The sequence below is a fragment of the Sus scrofa genome, chromosome 17 (genome assembly GCF_054392235.1).
Source record: "Sus scrofa isolate SSC_HxYL_T2T_F1_AM1 chromosome 17, Sscrofa_HxYL_maternal_Yorkshire_Landrace_v2.0, whole genome shotgun sequence".
Lineage (NCBI taxonomy): Eukaryota > Metazoa > Chordata > Mammalia > Artiodactyla > Suidae > Sus > Sus scrofa.
In genome coordinates, this window is record NC_139399.1 from 18,475,030 (window position 1) to 18,500,954 (window position 25,925).

The 25,925-nt window shown below is 47.3% G+C and overlaps 1 protein-coding gene across 21 annotated transcripts in view; it reads right to left on the reverse strand.

Moving 5' to 3' along the window:
• The window catches only part of SLC20A2 (solute carrier family 20 member 2), a 116,000-nt gene that overhangs the window by 13,719 nt on the left and 76,356 nt on the right, over nucleotides 1-25,925 (reverse strand). For 20 of the 21 annotated variants that reach the window (XM_085004380.1, XM_085004381.1, XM_085004384.1 and 17 more), the window contains 3 exons: nucleotides 22,637-22,733; nucleotides 7,221-7,337; nucleotides 860-1,063 (listed from right to left, as the gene is read on the reverse strand). In XM_085004380.1, coding sequence (XP_084860506.1) covers nucleotides 860-1,063; nucleotides 7,221-7,337; nucleotides 22,637-22,733 — 418 coding nt within the window. Of the gene's footprint in view, nucleotides 1-859; nucleotides 1,064-7,220; nucleotides 7,338-22,636; nucleotides 23,521-25,925 lie in introns of all 21 variants that reach the window. The other variant, XM_085004400.1, reaches the window with a different exon arrangement.

The following is a 25,925-nucleotide window of genomic DNA, read 5'->3' on the forward strand; positions in this document are numbered from 1 at the left end:
CACCACCCATCCTATTGTGTCATAACGGGAACTCCAGATGGTTAAAATAAAAAGGGAAACTTGGAAACATACAACAAAGCGTAAAACTAGTCATGTAGTAGTTAAAAAGTGATGTTGAGTTCTAAAATATGTCTTCCAGAAATTACCGTAATACTCTGTCCTTTTCTAGGAACCAGTAGAAGGAGACTCCTTGTAAGGAGCTTATTTTACAAAAACTTCACACAAGAGGGACACAGCCCAGTTCTCCATGAGGTCCACACTTTGGGTGCCAGTCTGGACAGTCAAAGGCACTTCTGTCAGATCAGTGGGCTAAGTTCATTTGCTCTCTTTGGCCAAGTCGGAGAGGGCAGCCCTGGCGAGTGGTACCAGCGCCCTTGCAGGGAGATAGGCCGGTCTGGCTGGGAATGATGCCCGCCCTTCACTGCCCACAAATGCGGTGGGACAAAGAGCCACTGCATACCCCGCCCCCACCGGGATGCTCCTGATAGTTTCTGAGATTCTCTAGTGGAACCACCTCCCCAGTTCCAATGTTAGCTTTGTCTCTGCACGTTCCAGGAGGATGGGTTGGTGTGAAGCTGGAGAAACCAACCTTGCGCACATGGAAGATGTGGGTGAGGGGCTGGGGTGCAGAGGGTGGCTGGGGCCCTGCTGGGAGACTGTATATAAATGGCTCCGGGAGGAAAAGCATGCTCCGTGACGGGTCTCCTGATGCCTCTTCAGCCCCTGGGTTTTCTCAAAGCGTCACCTGGGGGACACTTGTGTGCACTGGGACCTCACTGCCACCTGCAGGCTGGCTGGCCCCCAGAGGCCACCCTCCACCCCAGGCCAACCTCAGCCCCCCGGGGTGGGGATGTCTTACCGTAGGTGGCCCGAGGGTGGTGTCCCACTGCAGTGCCTTCCGATGTCACAGGCGGCTCTGCGGCCGACCCTGTGAGGGGTACGGTGCTGTCGTCATTAGCCTTGGCACCTGGTAGCTCTTTAAATACTGGGGATTCTACTTCCTGGATTTTATTCAGGCTTTCATCAGAGATCCGTGATAAAGCACCTTCTTTTTGTAATTTGCCTGGAGAAAATAGCGTCATAATTGGGAAACTTGAAAGAGAAGTCTTGTTATTGACCAATGAGTATATAAATACTTATCTTGATACTTTGGTACTTACTTGGGGAACTAAAAAAAAAAAATAGAGAAAATAAAGTGGAGAATTCAATCAATTATCTGGGAAATACAGGCTAGAAAAACTCAGCTACTGAGGGAGAGGCGGAGGCTTAGGCCTGAGTTGTCGCATCCAAAACCAACAAAAAGAAGAGGATTAGCTCTGATGGCCCAGGTGATCATTCTGTAAATTCTACAACCATCCAGACCGGCCTTCTGTCTTCCTAAACCTCTGAATCACTGAACTGTTTATCCTCTTTGTCTTCATAGATACCGTTGTAGTCTGTCTGGTTTTCTTCTGTGCAATAAATGACTGGTCTCAGATTTCTTTGGGTTATCAAATCTTAGGAAACAAGTAAATAATTTTCCTCAAAAGGAACAGAGTCTCCTTACTCTGAAAAATTCTTTTCTTTAAAAAGAAACCAGGAGTTTTTTCAAAAGTGGTTCTGAAGCTGGAAAGCATTCTTTTTTTTTTTTTTTTTTTTTTGCCATTTCTTGGGCCGCTCCCGCGGCATATGGAGGTTCCCAGGCTAGGGGCCGAATCAGAGCTATAGCTGCCAGCCTACACCAGAGCTACAGCAACCTGGGATCCGAGCCGCGTCTGCAACCTACACCACAGCTCATGGCAACGCGAGATTGTTAACCCACTGAGCAAGGGCAGGGATCGAACCCGCAACCTCATGGTTCCTAGTTGGATTCGTTAACCACTGCGCCACAACGGGAACTCTCAATATTTTGAATTTCTTATTTTTCATCATTTTTAGAAGCAACACCTATTTTATTTTTATTTTTTTCTTTTTATGCCTGCACCTGCAGCCTATGGAAGTTCCCCAGTATCAGAGCTGCAGCTGCCAGCCTACACCACAGCCACAGCAATGCCAGATCTGAGCCGTGTGTGACCTATGCCACTCTTAACCCACTGAGCAAGGCTAGGGATCGAACCTGCATCCTCAGAGAGACTAGGTTCTTTACCTGCTGAGCAGTAACGGGAATGCCTGGAGACCATCCTTGCCAACTGAATCTGGTATGTGGTGCTGCTGACGTAATGACCTTCCTGCTTCCCACATTTCCCTGAACAAATGTCTAAGCTCTTACCTACCCAACTGAAATGGAAACAGTCTTATCCAGCTCCTCCCCTGGATACATTCACAGGTCACCTCTCTCTCTACATTTACCTGGTCAGATATAATAAGATAGAGGTTTTTTAAAAACTAAGTTTCTGGAGTTCCCATCATGGCTCAGTGGTTAACGAATCCGACTGGGAACCATGAGGTTGCAGGTTCGATCCCTGGCCTTGCTCAGTGGGTTAAGGATCCAGTGTTGCTGTGAGCTGTGGTGTAGGTTGCAGATGCAGCTCGGATCCCGCATTGCTGTGGCTGTGGTGTAGGCCGGCGGCTACAGCTCCAATTCAACCCCTAGCCTGGGAACCTCCATATGCCTCGGGAGCGGCCCAAGAAATGGCAAAAAGACAAAATATAAAAAAATAAATAAAATAAAATAAAAAACTAAATTTCTTTTCTGTACCACAAGGAACAAAAAAAATGTACATACAGATCTCTGACCTCAGTTGCTTACAATCTAGATGAGAAAAGATAACATCTGTAAGAGACTATAATAACACTTTTGTTCTGGCCGAGCAGCATTCACAAATTCCGGGCCCAGGGATCGAACCCGTGCCACAGCAGTGACAATGCCGGATCTTTCGCCTGCTAAGCCACCAGGGAACTCCTGTTTCTAGTTTTTGGTGGCTGCAAATCAAGCTGCTATAAACATTCACATCCAGACTTTTGTGTGAATTTGAATGTGCATCGCTCTAGGGTAAAATGCCTAGAATCGGGTAAGTGTATATTCGATCTGAAAAGAAACCACCAAACCGTTTCCTGAGGGGCGGTGGTACCATTCTGCATTCCCACCAGGGGTGCAGGAGCATTTCTGCCTCTTCTCAGCCTCATCAGCACTTATACTGTCCTTTTAACATTTTTTTTCTTTGTTCTTTTTAGGGCCATACCTGTGGCATATGTTCCCGGGTCAGGGGTTCAACTGGCGCTGCAGCTGCCACCTATGCCACAGCTTGTGGCAACACTGGATCCTTAGCCCACTGAGTGAGGCCAGGGATCAAACCTGCATCCTCTCGGAGACAATGTCGGGTTCTTAATTTGCTGAGCCACAAAAACTCCATGTCCTTTTTTTAAAAAAGCCATTCAAATAGGTTCGTGCTGATATCTCGCTGTGATTTAAATTTGCACTCCCCTGATGGCCAGTTATGCTGAATACCTTTTCATAGGTCTCTCTCTCTATTTATATGTATGCCATTCCGATATCTTTTGGTGAAGTGCCTGTTCAAATTTTTCCTCAGTTTTGGAGTTCCTGTTGTGGCTCAGTGGAAGAGAATCTGACTAGTATCCATGAGGATGCAGGTTCAATCTCTGGCCTTGCTCAGTGGGTTACGGAACCAGTTTTGCTGTGGCTGTGGCACAGGCCAGGGGCCGCAGCTCCAATTCACGATTCAACCCCTAGCCTGGGACCCACTACATGCCTGGGGTGCTCCTAAAAAGACAAAAAAAAAAAAAACCCAACAAAAAACCCCACAAAATTTTCCTCATTTTTTAACTGGGTTGTTTTTTTTTCTTTTTTAAGGACCACACATGTGGCATGTGGAAGTTCCCAGGTTAGTGATCCCTTTGGAGCTGCAGCTGCTGGCCTGCACCACAGTCACAGCAACACAGTATCCAAACCCCATCTGTGACTTATACCACAGTTCACAGCAACACCAGATCTTTAACCCACTGTGCGAGGCCAGGGACTGAACCCACCTCCTCATGGATACTAGTTGGGTTCGTTACCACTAGGCCACAACAGGATCTCCTTAACTGGGTTGTTTTCTGGGTTTTTTTTAAATGTATTCTGAATACAAGTCCTTTGTCAGGATTTGCAGACACTTCCTCCCAGTCTGTAGCTTGTCTTCTCAAATTCTCTTAATAGTGTTTCTCACAGAGCAATTATTTCTAATTTTGATGAAGTGCAATTTACCAACTTCCTTTATGAATTGTGTGTTGCTGTTGTTTTTTGTTTGTTTGTTTTTGGCCATGCCTGTGGCATGTAGAAGTTTCTGGGCCAAGGATCAAACCCACGCCACAGCAATGACCTGAGCCACTGCAGTGACAGGCCAGATCCTTAATCTGCTGTGCTACGAGAGAACTCCTGTGAATTGTGTTTTTGATATCAGATCTAAATATCTTTGCTTTACCCAAGGTCTCAGAAGTTTTCCCACTTTTTCCCCTAAAAGTCTTACAGTTTTTTATTTTATATTTATATCTATGATACATTTAAGATTTTTGCTATATTATTATATAATTTTTTATGATGCATCTTGAGTTAATTTTTTTACAAGGCATAATATTTAGGCTAAGGTTCCTTTTTTGGCATTCGATGTTCAATCGTTCCAGTACCACTTATGGGAAAGATTATTTGCCTTCACTGAACTGATTTTGTCCTTTGTAGAAAATCGACTGGCCGTATTTGTGGGTCTGCTTCTGCATGCTGTTCTGTTAATCCGGGTGTCTGTCTCCTCACTAATTTCACACTGTCCTGTAGCTTTTTTGCCCTCCTTAAAGCCCAGCAGTTTAGGTCTTCCAGTTTGACTCTTTTTCAGAATTATTTTGGCTATTCTAGTTCCTTTACCTCTCCATATAAATTTGAAAAGTGACTTGTCATTTAGACAAAATGTTACAAGATACCCTGCTAGGATTTTTATTTCAACTGTGTTAAATCTATAGATTGATTTGCAAAGAACTGACATGTCTATGGTATTGAGTCTTTCTGCTCATGAGCATGGTATGTCTCCTCATTTGCTTTGCGCCTCTTTGAAATAATGGGTTTTCTTTCTTTCTTTTTTTTTTGGCTTTTGTCTTTTTAGGGCCGCACCTGTAGCATATGGAGATTCCCAGGCCAAGGGTTGAATCAGAGCTATGGCTGCTGGCCTACACCACAGCCAAAGCACCTGGGGATCCAAGCCTCGTCTGTGACCTACACCACAGCTCATGGCAACACTGGAACCTTAACCCACTGAGCAAGGCCAGGGATGGAACCCTTGTCCTCATGGATACTAGTCAGGTTTGTTAACAACTAAGCCATGATGGGAACTGTGAGAAATAATGGGTTTTAAAATTCATCCATATTCATATGAAAATATGATTGTTAAGACTTACTCTGAAGCCAAAAGTAAATTTTTTTTTTTTTTAGGGCTACACCCACGGCATATGGAGGTTCCTAGGCTAGGGGTCGAACTGGAGCTATAGCTGCCAGCCTGCCTAGGCCACAGCCACAGCAACGCCAGATCTGAGCCATGTCTGCAACCTACACCACAGCCAGATCCTTTAGCCCACTGAGGGAAGCCAGGGATCGAACTTGAGTCCCGATGGATGCCAGTCAGATTCATTTCCGCTGAGCCACGATGGGAACTCCCAAAAGTAAATACTTCTTTTGAGAGCCCTGTAAAAGCATTCGGCCTCCAGACTTGGAATTCAATCATGCTACTGATGACAGGAAAATAGCTCCCCCCATTTTAAGCCATATTCTTTTTTTTTTTTTTTAAATTGTTTTGAGGTATAATTTCCATTTACAAATTTACACATTTTAAATGCACGGGTTGATGACTTGGGCATGGAGTACAGCCTATAACCACTCCCCAGTTAAGACAAAGTCCTAGAAAGTTCTCACTGTGTCCCTAGCCTGCAGAGTCCCCCCCACCGTAGCCCCTCCATCCCGGCACAGTCTCCCCACAACAGAGTTCCCGTGTCCCTGCCGAGTCCCTTCCTCAATCCCCGCAGAATCCCCCCTGTACTTCGAAGTTCCCTACGCCCCTTTGCAGTGGGTCTCCACCAACCAGTGGTTTATGGCTATGGATTAATCTCCCTGGAAACATGCAGGATGTCCTCCTTCGTGTCTTGGCTGCTGTGAACTCATCCTCTTCAATGCTAATGCGCCTTCTATTGTATGAATACAGCGTAAGTGGGTTACCCACTCGCCTGTTAATGAGCATCTAGGTTGTTTCTAGTTTGGGGCTATTACGACTACACGATTTACGTCCAAGTCTTTTTCTTCCTCTTGGATAGATACCTAAGAGTGGAATTACTGGATCATATGGTTAATGTTTGCTTAACTTTATGGGAAAACTGCTAATTAACTTCTGCCATGGTTGTACCACCTTTCATGTCACCAACAAGGTCTGAGAACTCCAGTTACCACAGTTTTTGTTTTTTTTTGTTTTTTTTGTTTTGCTTCCTAGGGCCGCACCTGCGGCATATGGAAGTTCCCAGGCTAGGGGTTGAATCCAGAGCTGCAGCTGCCAGTCTACACCACAGCTCCTGGCAATGCTGGATCCTTAACCCACTGAACGAGGCCAGGGATCGAACCCACGTCCCCATGGACACTAGTCGGGTTTGTCACCCCTGAGCCATGACAGGAGTTCCCGGTTATCACACTTTTTACTTTCAGCCATTCTTCAGGGAGTAAAGTCTTCTCTTAAAGCGAGGTTTACTTTACAATCTGAGTTTCGCATCAGGCACTGTTACCTTCTAGTTATGCAGGCAACTAGGATCTCTCAAGAAAAAGTCTGGGGGAGTTCCTGTCATGGCTCAGTGGTTAACGAATCCGACTAGGAACCATGAGGTTGTGGGTTCCATCCCTGGCCTTGCTCAGTGGGTTAAGGATCCGGCGTTGCCGTGAGCTGTGGTGTAGGTTGCAGATGCAGCTTGGACCCCACATTGCTGTGGCTCTGGCATAGGCTGGTGGCTACAACTCCGATTAGACCCCTAGCCTGGGAACCTCCATATGCCGTGGGAGCGGCCCTAGAAAAAGGCAAAAAGAAAAAAAAAAAAGAAAGAAAGAAAGAAAGAAAAAGTCTGAATCCGAACAGCCAGGAGCCAGAGACCAGGACTGGGCTGTATCCCAGCGCGTGTCCTGGACGGGCTAGTCCTCCCCTCCTGGGGAAGTTAATCATGGGTCACACCCGAGGCCTCAGGAATCAGACATTTGTGTAAACCAGAAGAATAAAAAAAGCCCTTACCTGCTATTTTCCTCCGCATCCACGGACACACAAAGAGCCACACAAAGAGGGCGAAGAGCAGTGCAACGCCGAAGGAGATGAGAGCGATCGCCCACATGGGAAGCACCAGGCCCAGCACTGGGGGAAGAAGGCGACACGGGGTTGTCACTGGACGCTTCTGAGAGGCCAGACAGCAAGCACATCGACACACTCGCCACTCCCCAAAGCTGAGTGGATCACCTGGATTCTGCGTTTAATACATCTCTCACCCAGAAAAATGTGCTAGATGTTTGGGGTCCACAGCTGTGTATTTGCGACAACTATCCCTGTGGATAGGTATTTACATTGATGAGTAAGCTAATTATTAAAAATTGATCGGCTTCGGAGTTCCCGTCGTGGCTCAGCATACATGAGGTTGAGTGTTCACTCCCTGGCCTCGCTCAGTGGGTTAAGGATCCGGCGTTGCCGTGAGCTGTGGTGTAGGTCGCAGACGCGGTTCAGAGCTGGCATTGCTCTGGCTGTGGTGTAGGCCAGCAGCTACAGCTCTGATTCAAGCCCTAGGCTAGGAACTTCCATATGATGCAGGTGTGGCCCTAAACACACACACATACACACACACACACACACATTTTAAATAAAAATAAAAATTGGCATTTTTATTGGCACAGATAGCCTATTAAGTAGGGAATAAACACATTTATAGTATTATCTCAGGATCTAAATTTCTGAGTAGACAAAGGGGTGGGAAAGGGGTCCCCCTGCCCCCAATGCCAGTAGCCTGAAGCCCAGGTCTACAGCAGACACAGCCAGGCCAGATGCCACCTCTTTGGTTTCGATATAGTCAGCATCCCTGCTTGCTCAGTGGGTCAAGGATCTGGTGTTGCCATGAGCTGTGGTATAGGCCACAGACGCGGCTTGGATCTGGCATTGCTGTGGCTCTGGTGTAGGCCGGCAGCTACAGCTCCGATTGGACCCCTAGCCTGGGAACCTCCATATGCCTTAGGTGCAGCTCTAAAAAGACAAAAGATAAAAAATAAATAAATAAACAGACGTGCCACTAGGACCATATACACAAACTTTTTTTTTGGTACTCAGGGCATGAGGAAGTTCCTGGGCCAGGAATCGAATCTGCTCCATGGCAGTGACTGGAGCCGCAGCGGTGACAACGCCAGATCCTTAACTGCTAGGCCACCAGGAAATCTCCAAAAACCTTTTTTCAAGTCAGCTTAGATAGAAAAGTTTTCAAAAAGGACATGGACCGTCAAACTTGACTCTTCTTTAAAGTGTCAACTCACGGAATTACAGCATAGAAAAACTTCCCATTAACATCCAGTCGAGCCTACTAGGCTGCCATTCCATTAGCTAAAAAAGAGGGTAGGTGGGCTCGGGTTGTAGGGACACCATGCTTCCCAGACCTGAGGGGTCCCTAGGGCCCGGGACTCTGAATTTTGTGGCTCTTCAGTCCCTGGGAGACAGGCATAATTCATGCATCCTGGTACAGGTACAAAGACACAGCCACAGGAGTACTCACTCCAGTATTATTTGTAATAGTAAGAATTTGCAGGAGTTCCCATTGTGGCTCAGCAGGGTAAGAACCGACTAGTATCCATGAGGATATGTGTTCGATCTCTGGCCTCACTCAGTGGGTTAAGGATTGGCATTGCCATGAGCTGTGGAGTGGACTGCCGACACAGCTAGCTCAGATCCGGTACTGCTGTGGCTGTGGTGTAGGCCGGCAGCTGCAACCCCGACTTGACCTCTAGCCTGGGAACTTCTATATGCCTCGGGTGCGGCCCTAAAAAGAAAACAGAAAAACATTTTTGCAAGACTACCAGGACAGGAATCAGCATGGAAATGTGACACAAGTTAGTGCACAGATGAGAAAGGAAGAAGATAGAAGTGTACTGATAAAGAGAGGGGCCTAAGATCTAGTTAAGTTAGAAAGGCCAGCTGGGGAGTTCCCGTCGTGGCGCAGTGGTTAACGAATCCGACTAGGAACCATGAGGTTGCGGGTTCAGTCCCTGCCCTTGCTCAGTGGGTTAACGATCCGGCGTTGCCGTGAGCTGTGGTGTAGGTTGCAGACGCGGCTCGAATCCCACGTTGCTGTGGCTCTGGCATAGGCCGGAGATTACAGCTCCGATTCGACCCCTAGCCTGGGAACCTCCATATGCCGCGGAAGTGGCCCAAGAAATAGCAAAAAGACCAAAATAAATAAATAAATAAATAAACTTTAAAAGAAAAAAAAAAGAAAAAGAAAGGCCAGCTGGGTCATGGTATGTGTAGGGCGATCCAATTTATGCTTGGAAGAGAAAACCACCCGATGCCTTCACTCCTACCACACATGCAAATAGACAGAAAAGTTCTGGAGAGAATCCATGGTTACTCCTGCAGAGAGATGGACCCTGGCGGGGGCTCTTCCATCTCACTGAAGAGACTTTTGTACTGTTAACTTCAAAAATTTCTAATAAACACATACTTTCGTAAATTGCTTTTAAAGAGAACAGTGGGTCTGATTTACTGCCCTGCCCTTCAGGAGGGCCTGGCACGTCTATGACTCCTGGGGCGGGGGGAACCCACCACCCCTCAACTTTTTTTTTTTTTTTTTGCTTTTTAGGGCTGCACCTGTAGCATATGGAAGTTCCCAGGCTAGGGGTCCAACTGGAGCTACAGGTGCCAGCTTACACCACAGACACAGCAACACAGAATCTGTGCCACATCTGCAACCTACATCGTAGCTCACAACAACACCGAATCCTTAACAATGACTGAAGCCAGGGATCGAACCTGCATCCTCATGGATACTAGTTGGGCTCGTTACCACTGAGCTACAAGGGGAACTTCCATCCCTCAACTCTTTTAAACTTGTAAAAAAGGTTTTCAAATTTTCAAAAAAAGATTGAAAAGAGTAAACTATTTAAAACTCTGCTCTTAGAGTAAATAACTCATAATGCACGCTTTGTTACACCATTAACCTTTTTATTTTGACCCACCCACAGCAAGTGGAAGTTCCTGGGCTAGGGATCGACCTCATGCCAGCAGTGACTCAGGCCACAGCAGTGACAATGCTGAGCCCTTAACTGCGAGGCCACCAGGAAACTCCTTAACCATCTTATATGTTTAGGCCAACTCAAAGTTCCTCAGTTAAGGTATTACTAGACATTCTGGTAATGGTAAGAGGAAGAAGAGGTACTTAATACTATAAATGGGAAGTCAGGATTAGCATACATAAATATGAAAAAAAAACTATTATTATTTATCATTTTTCTATAATAAAGCTTGGGTCACTGGTGGGCACAGATACTCAGTGGCCAGGCCACTCTGTCCTCAAACCTCCAGTGACTCCAGAAGCAATGGCCCCACGTGGGGCTGCACCGAGGAACTGGCAGCCTGGCCCCAGCTTGGCTCTGTCCCAGGATCCGCGGCTTGGAATTGCTCGTAAAACTACTCCATCTGACCTCACTGGCCACGCCTGTGGCCACAGCTTCCTGCTTCTGTTTTCCATCTTTATGTCAGCGTCCTGGTGGTAAAGCACCACTGTGAGGTGGCTTCTTGCTGCCCTGAGTGGTGGCTGTAAACTACCAACGCCAAACTGATCAGCCAACGGCAATGCCAACTAAGGCTTACACGTACTTGGTTTCTGAAGGCGTTTCGCCACTTCCCCTGTGGCTCCTCCTGTTGGTGAAATTGTTAACTGCTCTACTTTGGGCTTCACCATGTTAACCTGATCTAGGACAGGCGCGCCCTGGGGGCCTTGGGGATGGGGAGGCAGTTTGGGAGAGGGATACGTACATTTCTTTTTCTTTTCTATTTCTTCAAGGCCACACCCACAGCCCACGGAGTTTCCCAGGCTAAGGGCTGAATTGGCGCCACAGCTGCCAGCCTACACCACAGCCACAGCAACAGTGAGATCTGAGCCGCATCTGCGACCTATTCTGCAGCTTGCAGCAGCGCTGGATCCTTCACCCACTGAGAGAGGCCAGGGATCGAACCCGTGTCCTCATGGATACTAATAGGGTTCTTAACCCACTGAACCACAATGGCAACGCCAGATGTGTAAATATTTCAGTGAGCGAACACTTTTGCCCTCAGGCCCCATTTCCCTCCATCCACACTGAGCGGGGCCCACAGCAAAGGCAGAGGGGGTACCACACGCACTGCTCCAAGCCCCCCCGCCCATGCTCTCCCCTGAGGTCATGTGGTGGCCAGGGGCTGTGAGGACCAGCACCCGAAAGGGAGAAACTGAGGCCGGCTGCATGACCTTCTGACGCTTAAGACAAGAAGCCACAGGGTCACCTGCACCTCGAACCTCTACCATCACAGCTGCCTTCACGCACGGTCTGGCCTGGGAAGTGGTCAAGAGGCTCTGAAGGCGGCCTCTCAGTCACAAGAACCGGACGGAGATCAGGGGCTCACGTCGCTGGGGGTGGAAGGGGTGGGGGGTGGGGGCAGATGAAAATCAAGGGTGGGGGGAGGGGGGAGCAAAGGGGCAAAAGAACGTGGGTCCTAAGAGAAGAGGGAGGAGCAGAAAGGGGACAGAATTCGCATCTTCCCAAATTATTCCAGCAATTCAGTAAGTTAATAGGGCATCAAAAGAGCATCAGGATTAACTCGTATACAAAACAGAAATAGACCTATAAGACCTAGAAAAACACTGGTTACCAAAGGGGAAAGGGTAAGGTGGGATAAATGAGCAGTTTGAGATGAACAGAGGTGCGCTACATTTTATATGTATATATAAAATAGATAATCAACAAGGACCTTTTGTTTAGGAGCTCTGCTCAGTATTTTGTCATAATGTATAAGGGAAGAGTCTGAAAAAGCGTGTTCATTATATATATGTGTGTGTATAAAATTGAATCACTTTGCTATACCTCTGAAACTAACACAACACTGTAAATCAACAATACTTCAATAATAAAGAAAGGAGTTCCCTGGTGGCTCAGTGGATTAAGGATCTGGCTTTGTCACTGCTGGGGCCTGGGTGTGATCCGCATGCTGCAGGGAGGCCAAAAAAAAAAAATTAAAATTAAAAAAACTAAAATTAAAATTGGAGTTGCCCTTGTAGCTCAGCAGTAACGGAACCCGACTAGTAGGCATGAGGATCAATCCCTGGCCTCACTCAGTGGGTTAAGGATCTGGCATTGCCGTGGTCGTGGTGCCGGCCGGCAGCTGCAGCTCCGATTCGACCTCTAGCCTGGGAACTTGCATATGCCATGGGTGCGGTCCTAAAAAGACACAAAAAATTAATAAGTAAAAATAAAGTAAAAATTTTAAAAAGCATCAGAATTTACTTTAAAGCCTGCATATAAGAGACGCAGACTGAAATCAACTATACTTTCATAAAAATTTTTTTAAATCAACAATACTTTAATTAAAAAAGAAACATAGACTGACAGTTATTTATGGGCTATAGCTCTAAACTGTACTAAATCCATTAAAATCAAATTTCATGGGTAAAAATTTAATTAAAAGCAAAAATCCAGCAGAGAAAAGCACTTCAGTCAATGTACCTCTGAGGGAAAACTAGTTTTCTTCCAAAAATTCAAAGCTGACATTTTTACAGCAAAGTTGTGGACAAAAATATTTCATAGTGAACTGCCTTCCCGTGAGGCTCTCGAGTTGGTTTCCAGCAACGACACTCGAGAGGGTGCCGAGGCACGGCCGCCCCGCACCCCGTGGACAGCAAAGTAGGCCATGGCTTGAATCGCTCCCGGTCCCTGGGCCAACAGTGGCTGCCAGGAACCCACACAGGGTGCTCGGAAGCCCAGACCTCGCTCCAACCCCTCAATGGCCTTTCATCTCAAGCTCTTTCATTTTCTGAACAGCAAAGATATGATGAATAGTGATTCAGCTCTAACCTCAAGCATCTTTGCGATTCTTTCCCAAACCCCCCAAAGATCAGAACATCCAACGGACTTGGGGGAGAAGTCAATGGAACTTTTTAGAAAACTCACAGCCTTCTGGAGTCATGACTCGGTCACCGCTCTCAATTTTCACATAGGACAATCATTATTAGCATCTAATAAAATTAAATGAACTTCTATAAAACCAAGAAGGCTTTAGGCCATATTAGTTTCCTTAAATTAACTCCACTTTAAGCCTCTAGACACCCTCTCCTTTCTCTTTTTAATTTGATAAATAATACATGCTTGTGGAGTTCCCATTGCGTTGGCTCAATGGTAACAAACCCAACTAGTATCCACGTGGACTCAGGTTCAATGCCCGGCCTCGCTCAGTGGATTAAGGATCTGGTGTTGCCGTGAGCTGTGGTGTAGGTCACAGGCTCAGCTCAGATCCCGCACTGCTGGGGCTCTGGGGTAGGTCGACAGCTGCAACTCTGATTCAACCCCTAGCCTGGGAACGTCCACATGCTGCGGGTGTGGCCCTAAAAAGAAACAGGAAAAAAAATATGCTTATTATAAAGCTGTATAATAAAACTGTATGATGAACAAATATGAAAATTCCTCATTGGGAGTTCCCACTGTGGCATAACGGAATCAGTGGCATTTCTACAGGTCTAGGATGCAGGTTCAATCCTTGCCCTGCACAGCGGGTTAAAGGATTTGGCATTGTTACAGCTGCAGCATAGGAACTCCATGGGCCACAGGGTGACCAAAAAATAAATAAATAAGAATAAAATTTAAAAAAAATTCGTGTTTCTCTCCTCTTGAACCAACACTATTAACTATTTGGGGGGGGGGGAGTATATCTTTCCAGGCATCTTCTAGACATAAACATACACTGCAAAGTATTTGTAAGAATTTCTTTTTTTTCCTCTTAAATTTAACAGCTGTAAATCACACTTCATATTGTTCTGTGCCTTCATTTCTCACATAACAATGTATTGTGGACATCGATCCACAGTAACTAATACACAAGTTTACCTCATCTGTAGAATCATTTTTTTTTTTTAATTTTTGGTCTTTTTAGGGCTGCACCCGAGACATATGGAAGTTCCCAGGCTAGCGCTCAAATCAGAGCTGCAGCTGCCAGTCTACACCATAGCCACAGCAAGGTGGGGTCGGAGCTGCATCTACACCACAGCTCAAGGCAGCACTGGATCCTTAACTCACTGAGCGAGGCTAGGGATGGAACCTGCATCCTCATGGATACTAGTTGGGTTCATTAACTAGCAGCCATGATGGGAACTCCTGTAGAATCTCTTTTTACTACTACTCCCTGACTTGATGAACAGAGTTACTAGTTTTGGGTTTGTTTTGGTTTTAGATCAACATATTCAAGCATTAGAGGCGCTCCCTATGTAAAAGGAATCCTGGGGGCAACTTTAAGAAAATAAAGCATTGTTGGAGTTCCTGTCATGGCTCAGTGGTTAATGAGCCTGACTAGCATCCATTAGGATGAGGGTTCAATCCCTGGCCTCGATCAGTGGGGTAAGGATCTGGCATTGCCGTGAGATGTGGTATAGGGCACAGACATGGCTCGGATCCTGCATTGCTGTGGCTGTGGCGTAGGCTGGCGGCTACAGCTCCGATTAGACCCCTAGCCTGGGAACCTCTATGTGCCGCCAGTGCGGCCCTAAAAGACAAAAAGACAAAAAAAAAAAAAAAAAAAAAAAAAAAGAACAACAATAACAAAAAAAGCATCACTTTGAAATTTTAAAATGCTATTTCCTAAATTTGGATTTTTTTTTCTGCGTATGGTATCAGCTTTCTCAAACCAGGGTTTCATTTATATTAATTCTGAGAAGGAAGTGAGTTTCAATCACTCTGCTCTGAATTCAGCTCTTGGTGATACTAGAGACCCTTCTCACCCCAGGGCCCCCCAACCCAGGGCTGAGAACCACTGAAGCTGCAATGCCAGGCTTCTCTACAGCTCAGAACTCAAAAATGGTAACATGGGACACAGAGGTCCTCTGAGGACAAAGCTCCTCTCCCAAGTTGGCAGGGACCTGAGGGGAGGCTGATGCTCTGATTTCCTTGGGGCTGGACCAGAAGAGATGCCACTAGAGGAAGAAGAGGAGGAGGAGATGGGGGAGGAGGGGAAGGAGGGAGAGGAGGAGGGGGAGGAGGAGATGGAGAGGAGATGGAGGAGGAAGAAACAGAGGAGGAGGGACAGAGGGGGAGATGGAGGAGGAGGGGGAAGAGGAGGGGGAGAAGACGCAGGAGGAAGAGGAGGCGGTGGCAGCCCAGTCTCAGGTGCAGACCGCTCTGAGGAAGCCAGACACCAGGCCTGGTTAAGTTGGAGAATTCATCTGCTGGTAGGGAGTGAGCAAAGGCTGCTCATTAGAGCTTCTGAAGAGTGCCCCTTGCGGAACCATGGTAGGACAGCAGAGTTTCGGTAAAAGGCCGTGGTAGAGATGTAATTAAAGCAGCGGGCCTCCAAACGGACATGCATCATCAGATCCCTGAGCGTTTCCTGGCAAACACAGACCACTGGGCTGCATTCTTGCTCCATTCTGCAGGGATGAGGGGTGAGCCTGAGAGTCCGCATTTTTGACAAGTGACCATGTGACGCTGCTGCTGCTGGTCTAGGACCACACTTAGAAACCTTCATTAGGAGTTCCTGTCGTGGCGCAGTGGTTAACGAATCCGACTAGGAACCATGAGGTTGCGGGTTCGGTCCCTGCCCTTGCTCAGTGGGTTAACGATCCGGCGTTGCCGTGAGCTGTGGTGTAGGTTGCAGACGCGGCTCGGATCCCGCGTTGCTGTGCCTCTGGCGTAGGCCGGTGGCTACAGCTCTGATTCAACCCCTAGCCTGGGAACCTCCATATGCCGCGGGAGCGGCCCAAGAAATAGCAACAACAACAAAAAGACAAAAAAAAAAAAAAAAAAGAAACCTTCATTAGCTGATCCCCCCTGACAACTCAAAGCAGAACACCCCGAACCTCAGCCTTCATTCTTTAAATGCTGAACAAAAACCAGGTCCGGCACAGCTGAAGCCTTTCATTAAAAATAAGCTTCAGGCTTGTCTCCAACCCAACCCAACCCAAGTGAGCGCTTTATTTCAAGTTACTTTTGCTTCTTGCAAATTATTTTTTTAAGGACAAAAATGCACAGGCAATTTTTTTAAAGTGCTAACTCAGCCTCCGAAGGAGAAGGATGACTTTTGAGAAACGTCAGGGCGAACGCAAAGTAAAACAGATCACACTGAGCCCAGGAATATAAACAACTTCAAAATAATTTAGAGAGGAGGAACAGAGGAAGTGAAAACAGTGCACTGTAATTCAACAGTCCTTGGAGAACCACTGAATTCACCTCCGTGCATAAAAATGCCATTCGTCAGCATCTCTGAAAAGTTCAAACTGAGTAAGGTTAAGGCTGGCACTCTTCTTTGTTCACCAATTTCATTCTTTCCTTTTCTCTCTGGGGCCCGGTGTGTTGAAGAGAAACGGTCTAAGGAAGAAAGGGACCCGCAGGGGTGAATTCCAGATCGAAAGAAAGGCAGGCAAATTCTGAAGGGAGCAGAGGACCAAGTCATCGTAGAAATGAATCTTCCCAGCTCAACCTCATCCCCAAGTTCGCCACCACGGCTACAGATGACCCCAGAGGAGATGATAGGATGTAATTAATGTCTAGTTTGAAGGGCAAAAACCTTCAAGGTTTAAATTAAAATAGGATCTGGGAGTTCCCACTGTGGCTCAGCAGGTTAAGAACCTGACACAGTGTCTATGAGGATGCAGGTTTGATCCCTAGCCTGGCTCAGTGGGTTAAGGATCCAGCATTGCTGCAAACTGCAGTGTAGGTCACAAACACAGCTTGGAGCCCGAGTTGCTGTGCTGTGGTGTAGGCTGGCAGCTATAGCTCCAATTGGATCCATATGTCATGGGTGGGGCCCTAAAAAGAAGAAATAAAAGGGATCTGGGCTCACCTACTGGATATTCTGGAAACACTCCCAGGGGCCCAAGACATTATTAGCAAAGTCCTTCTCTGAGTGGAGGCACACAGTGGCTGTACCCTCAGTTCTGACTACCTTCCCTTTTTATGCCAGCCACCCCCCCGGAAAACTTCTAGCAAGAAATTCTCCAGACCTGTGTGGGAAAACAGACAGGATGACTTAGGACATGCTGGCTTAAGGATCCAGCATTGCTGTGTGCTGTGGTGTAGACTGCAGACACGGTTTGGATTCTGCATTGCTGTGGCTGTGGCTTAGGCTGGCAGCTATTGCTGCAACTCAACCTCTAGCCTGGGAACCTCCATATGCCGCAGGTGCAGTCCCCCCCACACCCAAAAGAAAGAAAAAAAAAGATTCAGACTTTTCAGTATTTCTAAATGCCACCCTCTTAACATTACTTATATATAATAATGTGTATATATATATATATATATATTTATTTATTTCTTGACAAAGATTTTATTTTGTGCTTTTTATTTTGCCAACACCTGCAGCTTGTGGAACTCCCTGGGCCAGGGATCAAACCACACTACAGCAGTGGCCCATACTACAGCAGTGACTATGCCAGATCCTTAACTTTCTGAGCCACGAGGGAACTCCTACCTTACTTTTATAGTGGAAAAAATTTAAGTAGAAAGGAAAATTTTCAAGTGCTTGTTTCTTTTTTTACTTTAAAATGTAGACTCACATTACTTGGCCATTAAATAAACAGAAAAAACACAGCGCCAGGCTTCCAAATGTATTGGAAGTAATGTTTTTTTCTTTGTCCGCTGTACCCGTGGCATGCGGAAATTCCCAGGCCAGGGATCGAATCTGAGCTGCACCTGCGACTTAGGCCACAGCTGTGGCAACACTGGATTTTTAACCCACTGTGCCACAGCAGGAACTCCTTGGAAGTCATTTTTTAGAACGTGTGAAGAGGAGGGAAAGAATGCATGAAGTTGATGTATTGTGACTGTCATTAACGGTGACATTAATGATAGGCCCTAGATACGGTGTCTGACATCAATCAGAATGTCCTAACCAAGGCTGGGGCTCAGAACTAGTCTGCCCACCTCCAAGTCTGGTTCTGCACCCTACTAGTTACATGACCGCAGGTACCAGTCGGCACTGCTGGGCCCGTTTCCCACCTTAGAGGGTGTTGGCAATATCACCAGTTTCCTAGAGGACTTCAGAAGATGCAAAGGATCAATTCATGTTAAACTCAGCTCAGGAGTTCCCGTCATGGCACAGTGGTTAACGAATCCGACTAGAAACCATGAGGTTGTGGGTTCGGTCCCTTCCCTTGCTCTGTGGGTTAAGGATCCGGCGTTGCCGTGAGCTATGGTGTAGGTTGCAGACGCGGCTCGGATCCCGAGTTGCTATGGCTGGGGTGTAGGCCGGTGGCTACAGCTCTGATTCGACCCCTAGCCTGGGAACCTCCATATGCCGCAGGAAGCAGAGGTAGAAAAGGCAAAAAGCCAAAAAAAAAAAAAAAAAAAAAATCAGCTCAGTAAAAGCACTTATTTATTTATTTATTTATTTATTTATTTTTTTTTTTTTTTTTTTGCCACATCCTCAGCATGTGCAAGTTCCCAGGCCAGGAATCGAAGCTGAGCCACAGCAGTGACCCAAGCTGCTACAGTGACAGCGCTGGATCCTGGTGCAGAGCTATCCAAGGAACTCCTATCATTTATTTCGCACAACTTCTCTATGAGGTATTTATATCATCCTTAAGTTGCCGCAACCCATTACATAGTTTCATTTTCTCTAGAATAACTTAATCTCTTAGAAATACGATTTTCTTTTTAGGGCCACACCTGTGGCGGATGGAAGTTCCCAGGCTAGGAGTCCAATTGGAGCTGTAGCTACCGGCCTACACCACAGCCACAGCAATGCTGGATCTGAGCCGAGTCTGCAACCTACACCACAGCTCATGGCAGCACCGGATCCTTAACCCACTGAGCGAGGCCAGGGATGGTACCTGCGTCCTCATGGATACTAGTCGGATTCATTACCACTGAGCCGCAATGGGAACTCCGGGAATATGATTCTTTTAGCAGATCTGCAATAAAACTACACCAAAAAAGAGCAGTAGAAAAAAGGTGAATAAAAAAGAGAAAATAGGTGAGTACATAAAAAGTCAAATTTTAATAAAATTCACACAGTTTTGGTCCTCTGACATTTGGACCAAGAGCAAGGGAGCAAGAATAGAGGCTCAAAAAATAAAACGCAGAAACAGGGACACATGATCATCGTTTACATCAATTCCTGTTTCTAGGACTCGGCATGACAAAGGCACCCAGCCTTCATTTGCTCATCTCTCAAATCACCAACCAGCAGGTGTCTGCCTATTGACAGCTGCCTGGCTCTTTGTGCAGCTAAGCTGGGCTCTGAGAGCCTAGAGAGAACTAAGAGCAAGGGCTCAGGTGGGCAGAGCTCTCTCGGCTACAGGTTACTTTCCACCTGGTGCTCGGGGCCTAACCAGCACTCCAGGAAAGGACTGAGATGCTAAAAGGTCATGTTTTCTAGGGTGAAACTGAATGAAGTGGACCATTATCCCTTGTGAGAGCTGGATACGACTTTTGGTCATCCTACGGTATATTCTGTAAATGAGAGTGTTCCTGTAATTATGTCTGCACGTTTTGTTTTCTTTTTAAAGGCTGCACCTGCAGCACATGGAAGTTTCTGAACTAGGGGTTGAACTGGAGCTGCAGCTTCAGCCTACACCACAGCTTTTGGCAACAGCGGGTCCTTAACCCACTGAGCGAGGCCGGGGATCAAACCACATCCTCACGGACACTATGTGGGGTTCTTAACCCACTGAGCCACAAAAGGAACTCCTGTCTGTATATTTTCTAACACATAAAACTTTTTTTTCTTTTTTAGGGCTGTACCTGCAGTATATGGAAGTTCCCAGGCTAGGGGTCAAATCTGAGCTGCTGGTACGGGCCTACACCACAGCCACAACACCACCAGATCCTTAACCCACTGAGGGAGGCCAAAGATCCAACCCGAACCCCCACAGAGATAACATCGGGTCCTTAACCTGCTGAACCTGCTAAACTCCCTAAGACATAAAACTTCTACAAGGTTGAAAAAAAAAGCTGTGACGCTTCAGGAGAGCATGGACTTGGGGTGGGGTGAACCTCGTGGTACAGAATTGCTTTCTCTCTGCGTGTGGTTTTTTTTTTTTTTTTTTTTTTTTTTTTTTGGTCTTTTTGCTATTTCTTGGTCTTGGGCCGCTCCCGTGGCATATGGAGGTTCCCAGGCTAGGGGTCCAATTGGAGCTGTAGCCACCTGCCTACACCAGAGCCACAGCAACGCGGGATCCGAACCGCGTCTGCAACCTACACCACAGCTCATGGCAACGCTGGATCGCCAACCCACTGAGCAAGGGCAGGGATCGAACCCGCAACCTCATGGTTCCTTAGTTGGATTCGTTAACCACTGTGCCACGACGGGAACTCCTGCGTGTGGTTTTTTTAATGTAACGGCAAACAGTCGTGGCAAACTCACTTCATAGTCTGTGAGCAGTCCAGCCCGAAAGGCCAACAGGCCAGTGTTACCTGAGGATGCTAGGGTTGCATCTCCCTCCAGCTCACAACAATGTGCAACTTAAAGCAGCTGGGATGCCCCACCCCCACCGCACCCCCAGCTTTCACCCGCCATCTGAGAGCCCTGCCCACAAATACTCCGAGCTTATAAGAGCCACATCCTGAGCGCTGCAGAGACGCCAAAGCAGAAGATTACAAAGTGTTGAGTCATTCAGGAAGGGTGCAGTACACAGACACATAATTACATACGGCTATTAAACCTGAGAAAAACCGCCTTGAGAAGATCCAGTTGGAGTGATTAATAAGGATTCCCAGAGTTCCCGTCGTGGGGCAGGGCGGCAGAAATGAATCTGACTAGAAACCATGAGGTTGTCGGGTTCGATCCCTGGCCTTACTCAGTGGGTTAAAGATCCAGCATTGCTGTAAGCTGTGGTGTAGGTTGCAGACAAGACTTGGATCTGGTGTTGCTGTGGCTCTGCCAGTGGCCGGCAGCTGATTAGCTCTGATTAGACCCCTACCCTGGGAACCTCCCTATGCCAAAAGTGCTGCACTGAAAAGCAAAAAAAAAAAAAAAGGATTCCCTCCATTTAGCAGAATCTTTATCTTTTGAACAGAGAGGAGGGGATTTTTGTCAGATATGGGGAATAGCTGAATCTTAATCCTTACGGGACATGAATGAGAAGAAAAACAACCCAAACTACCGTATCTGCTGACTTCAGATACCCTGACAGTGATGGATGCGTTCGGGATCTGGCTGTAGGAGGTGCGCTTCAGAGAGAGAAACAGACAACCCTCTCTACCAAAGCGGGTGCAGAAACACGATACTACCAGCTCCTCAATGGGGAAATGGACACCATACGCAATACCGTATGTAAGTTTTCATGCACCCACTGCAAATGTAAAGGACAGAAGCTTTTTTTTTTTCTTTTTAGGGCTGCATATGCAGCACACGGAAGTTCTCAGGCTAGGGGTTGAATCAGAGCTGCAACTGCGGGCAGCCTACACCACGGCCCAGCAACATCAGATCCGAGACTGCATCTATGACCTAAGCCACAGCACACAGCAATGCTGGATCCTCAACCCACTGAGCGAGGCCAGGGATCGAATCCACATCCTCATGGATACTAGCCAGGTTTGTTTATGCTGAGCCACAATGGGGACTCCGAAAGGAACTTTTTTTTTTTGGCCTTCTTGCCTTTTCTAGGGCCGCTCCTGCAGCACATGGAGGTTTCCAGGCTAGGGGTCCAATCAGAGCTGTAGCCACCGGCCCACACCAGAGCCACAGCAACGCAGGATCCGAGCCTCGTCTGCAACCTACACCACAGCTCACAGCAACGCCGGATCGTCAACCCGCTGAGCAAGGCCAGGGATCAAACCCACAGCCTCTTGGTTCCTAGTCATATTCGTTAACCACTGAGCCATGACGGGAGCTCCCGAAAGGTACTTTTAACCCTGCCCTCCCCCACTAACACACTAAATCCTTGTAAAAAAGAACAAATCCTTTACAAATTTACAAATCCTCATAAAAAAAAAGAATGGGAACAAAAAGAGCAATTCTGAAAAGAAGTTCATCATTGCTTTCAGTATCGGAAAAAAAGAAAAAAAAAAGAAAGCACAGCTCGAATCACTAGAGTCACTAGTCTGACAAGCTGCATGTTTGTGCTCAGGGCCATGTGAGGGGGCCCCTGGCCTGTTAGGATATAGGGCTGCTGCCCACACGTACTCCAGGGCCCCCTCTGGGCCTCTCAGAACAGGAGGCTCTGCTGAGATCCCATTCTGAGGAAAAAAAATTCAGCACAGGGAATGGGGCTAGAAGGGGCTTTCCACTTTCTCGTTGCAAACCTGAAAGTCTGCTGCTTTTGCACTTCACGTTATCTCCCGAGGATCTCAAACAAGTGCTTTTCCTGCTCTTTCCACTTCTCCCTAATGACACTGAGTAAAGCTTTCGATCCACAGCCAAGAGCAGTGGGGGGGCCCCCAATCCACCAACGCCCTAGACTTGAATACTAGACTTGAACGTGCCCAGCCACGCGGTTCCGAGGTCCTTACCTGGTGCCCCCGTGTACATGATGGAAAAGACGTTGATGGCGATGGTGGCGGCATAGAACACGGGAAGCGCCCGGAGGCCGTTGGGCACAGGGTCCTCCTGCATGATAACGAGACAAGGGGGGAGGTCAGGACTCCGGGGGCCTCTGTGGGCAGCACAGGCAAAGGACACCGGACGCTGTTACGGGGACGTCCTCCCAGCCCCGTGTGGCCCTGTCCCTGTCTTGGGCTGTCCCTCCCACGGGAGTGCTGTTCCCAAGGGACACTTACTGTGCCTGGCAGATGCAGGCAAAGTGCTGGGATCACATGAGCTGGCGGTAGATTTAGGGACAGGGAACTGGTGAGGCTGGGACTAAGTCCCCTAGCAGGCATCAGTTTCAGAACCCATGGTGCTCCCTCCTCTAGCTAAGCTCACACTGACCCTAAAAATCCACCTTCGACCAACACTTTGAGACTTGACTCTTTGAGGACGCCCTGAGAGAGGCAAGGGACTTCAGCACCACAGTGCTATGACTCGATTTTGTGTGACTCTGTGACACGGGTCCAGTTGGCTGTGTTGAAATATAGAAATACATGCTACGATTTTCCGAATCTTTTCACAAGCCAGAGCATTTAACCTTCAACTTGGAAAAGCTGAAAAGAATGGTGGGTTGTCTAAGAAACATTTCTTTTACAATATTAGGCTTCCGGTACAACATTTCTTGCATCTAACACTTCAAGAGGAATAGTGCTGCCTGTGTTGTAGACAAACTAACACCTGAGAGAGTATTAGATACTGAGACTTTACAGAGGAAAAATTTAAGAGTTTAAGAGTTTAGATCTATAGAGGAGATATATATATATATTGCTTTTTAGGGCCGCACCCATGGCATATGGAGGTTCCCAGGCTAGGGGTCTAATCAAAGCTACAAGCTGCCAGCCTACGCCACAGCCACAGCAACGCCAGATCCGAGCCGCATCTGCAACCTACACCACCGCTCACAGCAATGCCAGATCCTTAACCCACTAAGAGAGGCCAGGGATTGAACCCACAACCTCATGGTTCCTAGTCGGATTTGTTTCCACTGCACCATGACGGAAAAAATATGGAACTCCCACATTTTTAAATGTTATGGCTGTACCCAAGGCACATGGAGATTTCCAGGCCAGGGACTGAATCTGAGCCACAGCTGTGACCTGCACCACAGCTGTAGCAACACCGGATCCTTTTAACCCACCGCACCAGGCCAGGGATCAAACCCATGCCTCCACTGCAACCCAAGCCACTGCAGTCAGATTCTTTACCCACTGTGCCACAGAGGGAACTCCTGGAGGTACAGAGGATTTTGAAGCAAGTATATGAACTGGGAACTTCTCAACACAGCACTGGCACATAAATGTTGCTTATACAATTCAAAAAAGGGTTAATTTCTAATAACCATATAAGATACTCTTGTATACTGACAAGAGCTACTCACGATACAAGGAAAAAATCGGGGAATTACCCAGTGGCCTAACAGTTAAGGATTTGCTGTTGTCACTACTGTGGCTTGAGTTTGATCCTTGGCCTGGGAACATCTGCATGACACAGGCGCAGCCAAAAAAAAAAAAAAAAAAAAAAGGGTACATGAAGTCTAAACACCTACAGAGCTACAGAAGTAAGAATAAGTGGAGACTGTCTCACAGTCTTACTGTCAAATGCAAACGTGTGGAAATAAGGATGTTGGCAGAATGCACAACTCATCCTCATCAAGAAGCCATTCTGGAAGGTCTTAGGTGGCCACCAGTCCTTGTCGGGAGGCCTGGGCTGAAGGGAAGTAAGACGTAAGGAAAGGCAAGATCAGGGCTGGAAGGGGATTCAGCCCCAGGGTGTCCCAGACACAGTCAGAGGCAGGGCAGGTGAAGAGCAGGTAGGAAAGGGTGGGCAGGAGTCTGGGACGAGGGGCGGGCCCTTTCCTGACCTGCTGGGTCCCTAAAAGAGGAACCCGGGCTGAACTGAAAACAAAACGCTGAGATGCTCAAATGCCTCTGGTTCCAAAATGTTGTTTTCTTGGGGACAAGAGTTGCTCAAGAAAGACTCCCAGCCAGTAACCTCTCACAAGGTGTAAAGCCTTCAGTTTGCTTGTTTTAACTGAAACATCTTATGTTTTCTCAAATAACATACTCCTTTTTGTTTGTTTGTTTTTGTTTTTGGTCTTTTTAGGGCTGCGCCTGCAGCATGTGCAATTTCCTAGGCTAGGGATCCAATTGGAGCTACAGCTGCTGGCCTACGCCACAGCCACAGCAACACGGGATCTGAACCTCATCTTTGATCTACACCACAGCTCGTGGCAATGCCAGATCCTTAACCCACTGGGCGAGGCCAGGGATCGAACCCGAATCCTCATGGATACTACTCAGGTTCATTACCGCTGAGTCACGATGGGAATTCCCTCTTTTTTAAAAAAATTGAAGTGCAGTTGCTTTGCAATGTTGTGTTAATTTCTGCTGTCCAGCAAAACGTGCTGCACCCACGGCATGCAGAAGTTCTAGAGTCAGGGATCAAACCCATGCCATGGCTGTAACCAGAGACATGGCAGTGACAACACTGGCTCCTTAACCTGCTGAGCCACCAGAAAACTCCTTTACATTTTAAAAACACTATTCTTTTCCATTATAGTTTATCATAGGACATTTTTTTTTAAGAGCCGCACCTGCAGCATATGGAAGTTCCCAGGCTAGGGGGCGAATCGGAGCTGTAGCTACAAGCCTAAGCCACAGCCACGCCAGATCCAAGCTGCAACTGTCACCTATAGCTCATGGCAACTCGGGATCCTTAACCCACTGAGAGAGGCTGGGGATCAAACCCAAGTCCTCATGGATATTAGTCAGGTTCATTACCACTAAGCCACGAGGGGAGCTCCTATTATAAGACACTGAATGTAGTTCCCTGTGCTATACAGTAGGACCTTGTTGACTATCCCCTCTGTGCAGAATAGCTTACATCTGCTAACTCCAACCTCCTACTTCATCCCTCTCCCAACCCGCACCACTTGGTAACCGCAAGTCTGTTCTCCCTGTCCATGAGTCACTTTGTTTTCTAGTCAAATAACCTGTTCTTAAAATGAAAAGGCCAGCTGTCTCGCTGAGACGCATCTCCTTCCCTCCTCCCTCCCTTCTATCCTTCCTTCCTTCCATCCACCCATCATCCGCCCCCCATCCAAGCATCCACCCTGCCCTCTTAACAGATACTCAACTGGCATCTCTGAAGGGCTAAGCAGAGCTGGGCACTGGCCTACCCGCATGAACGGACAGGGTTTCTATTCTCACAGAT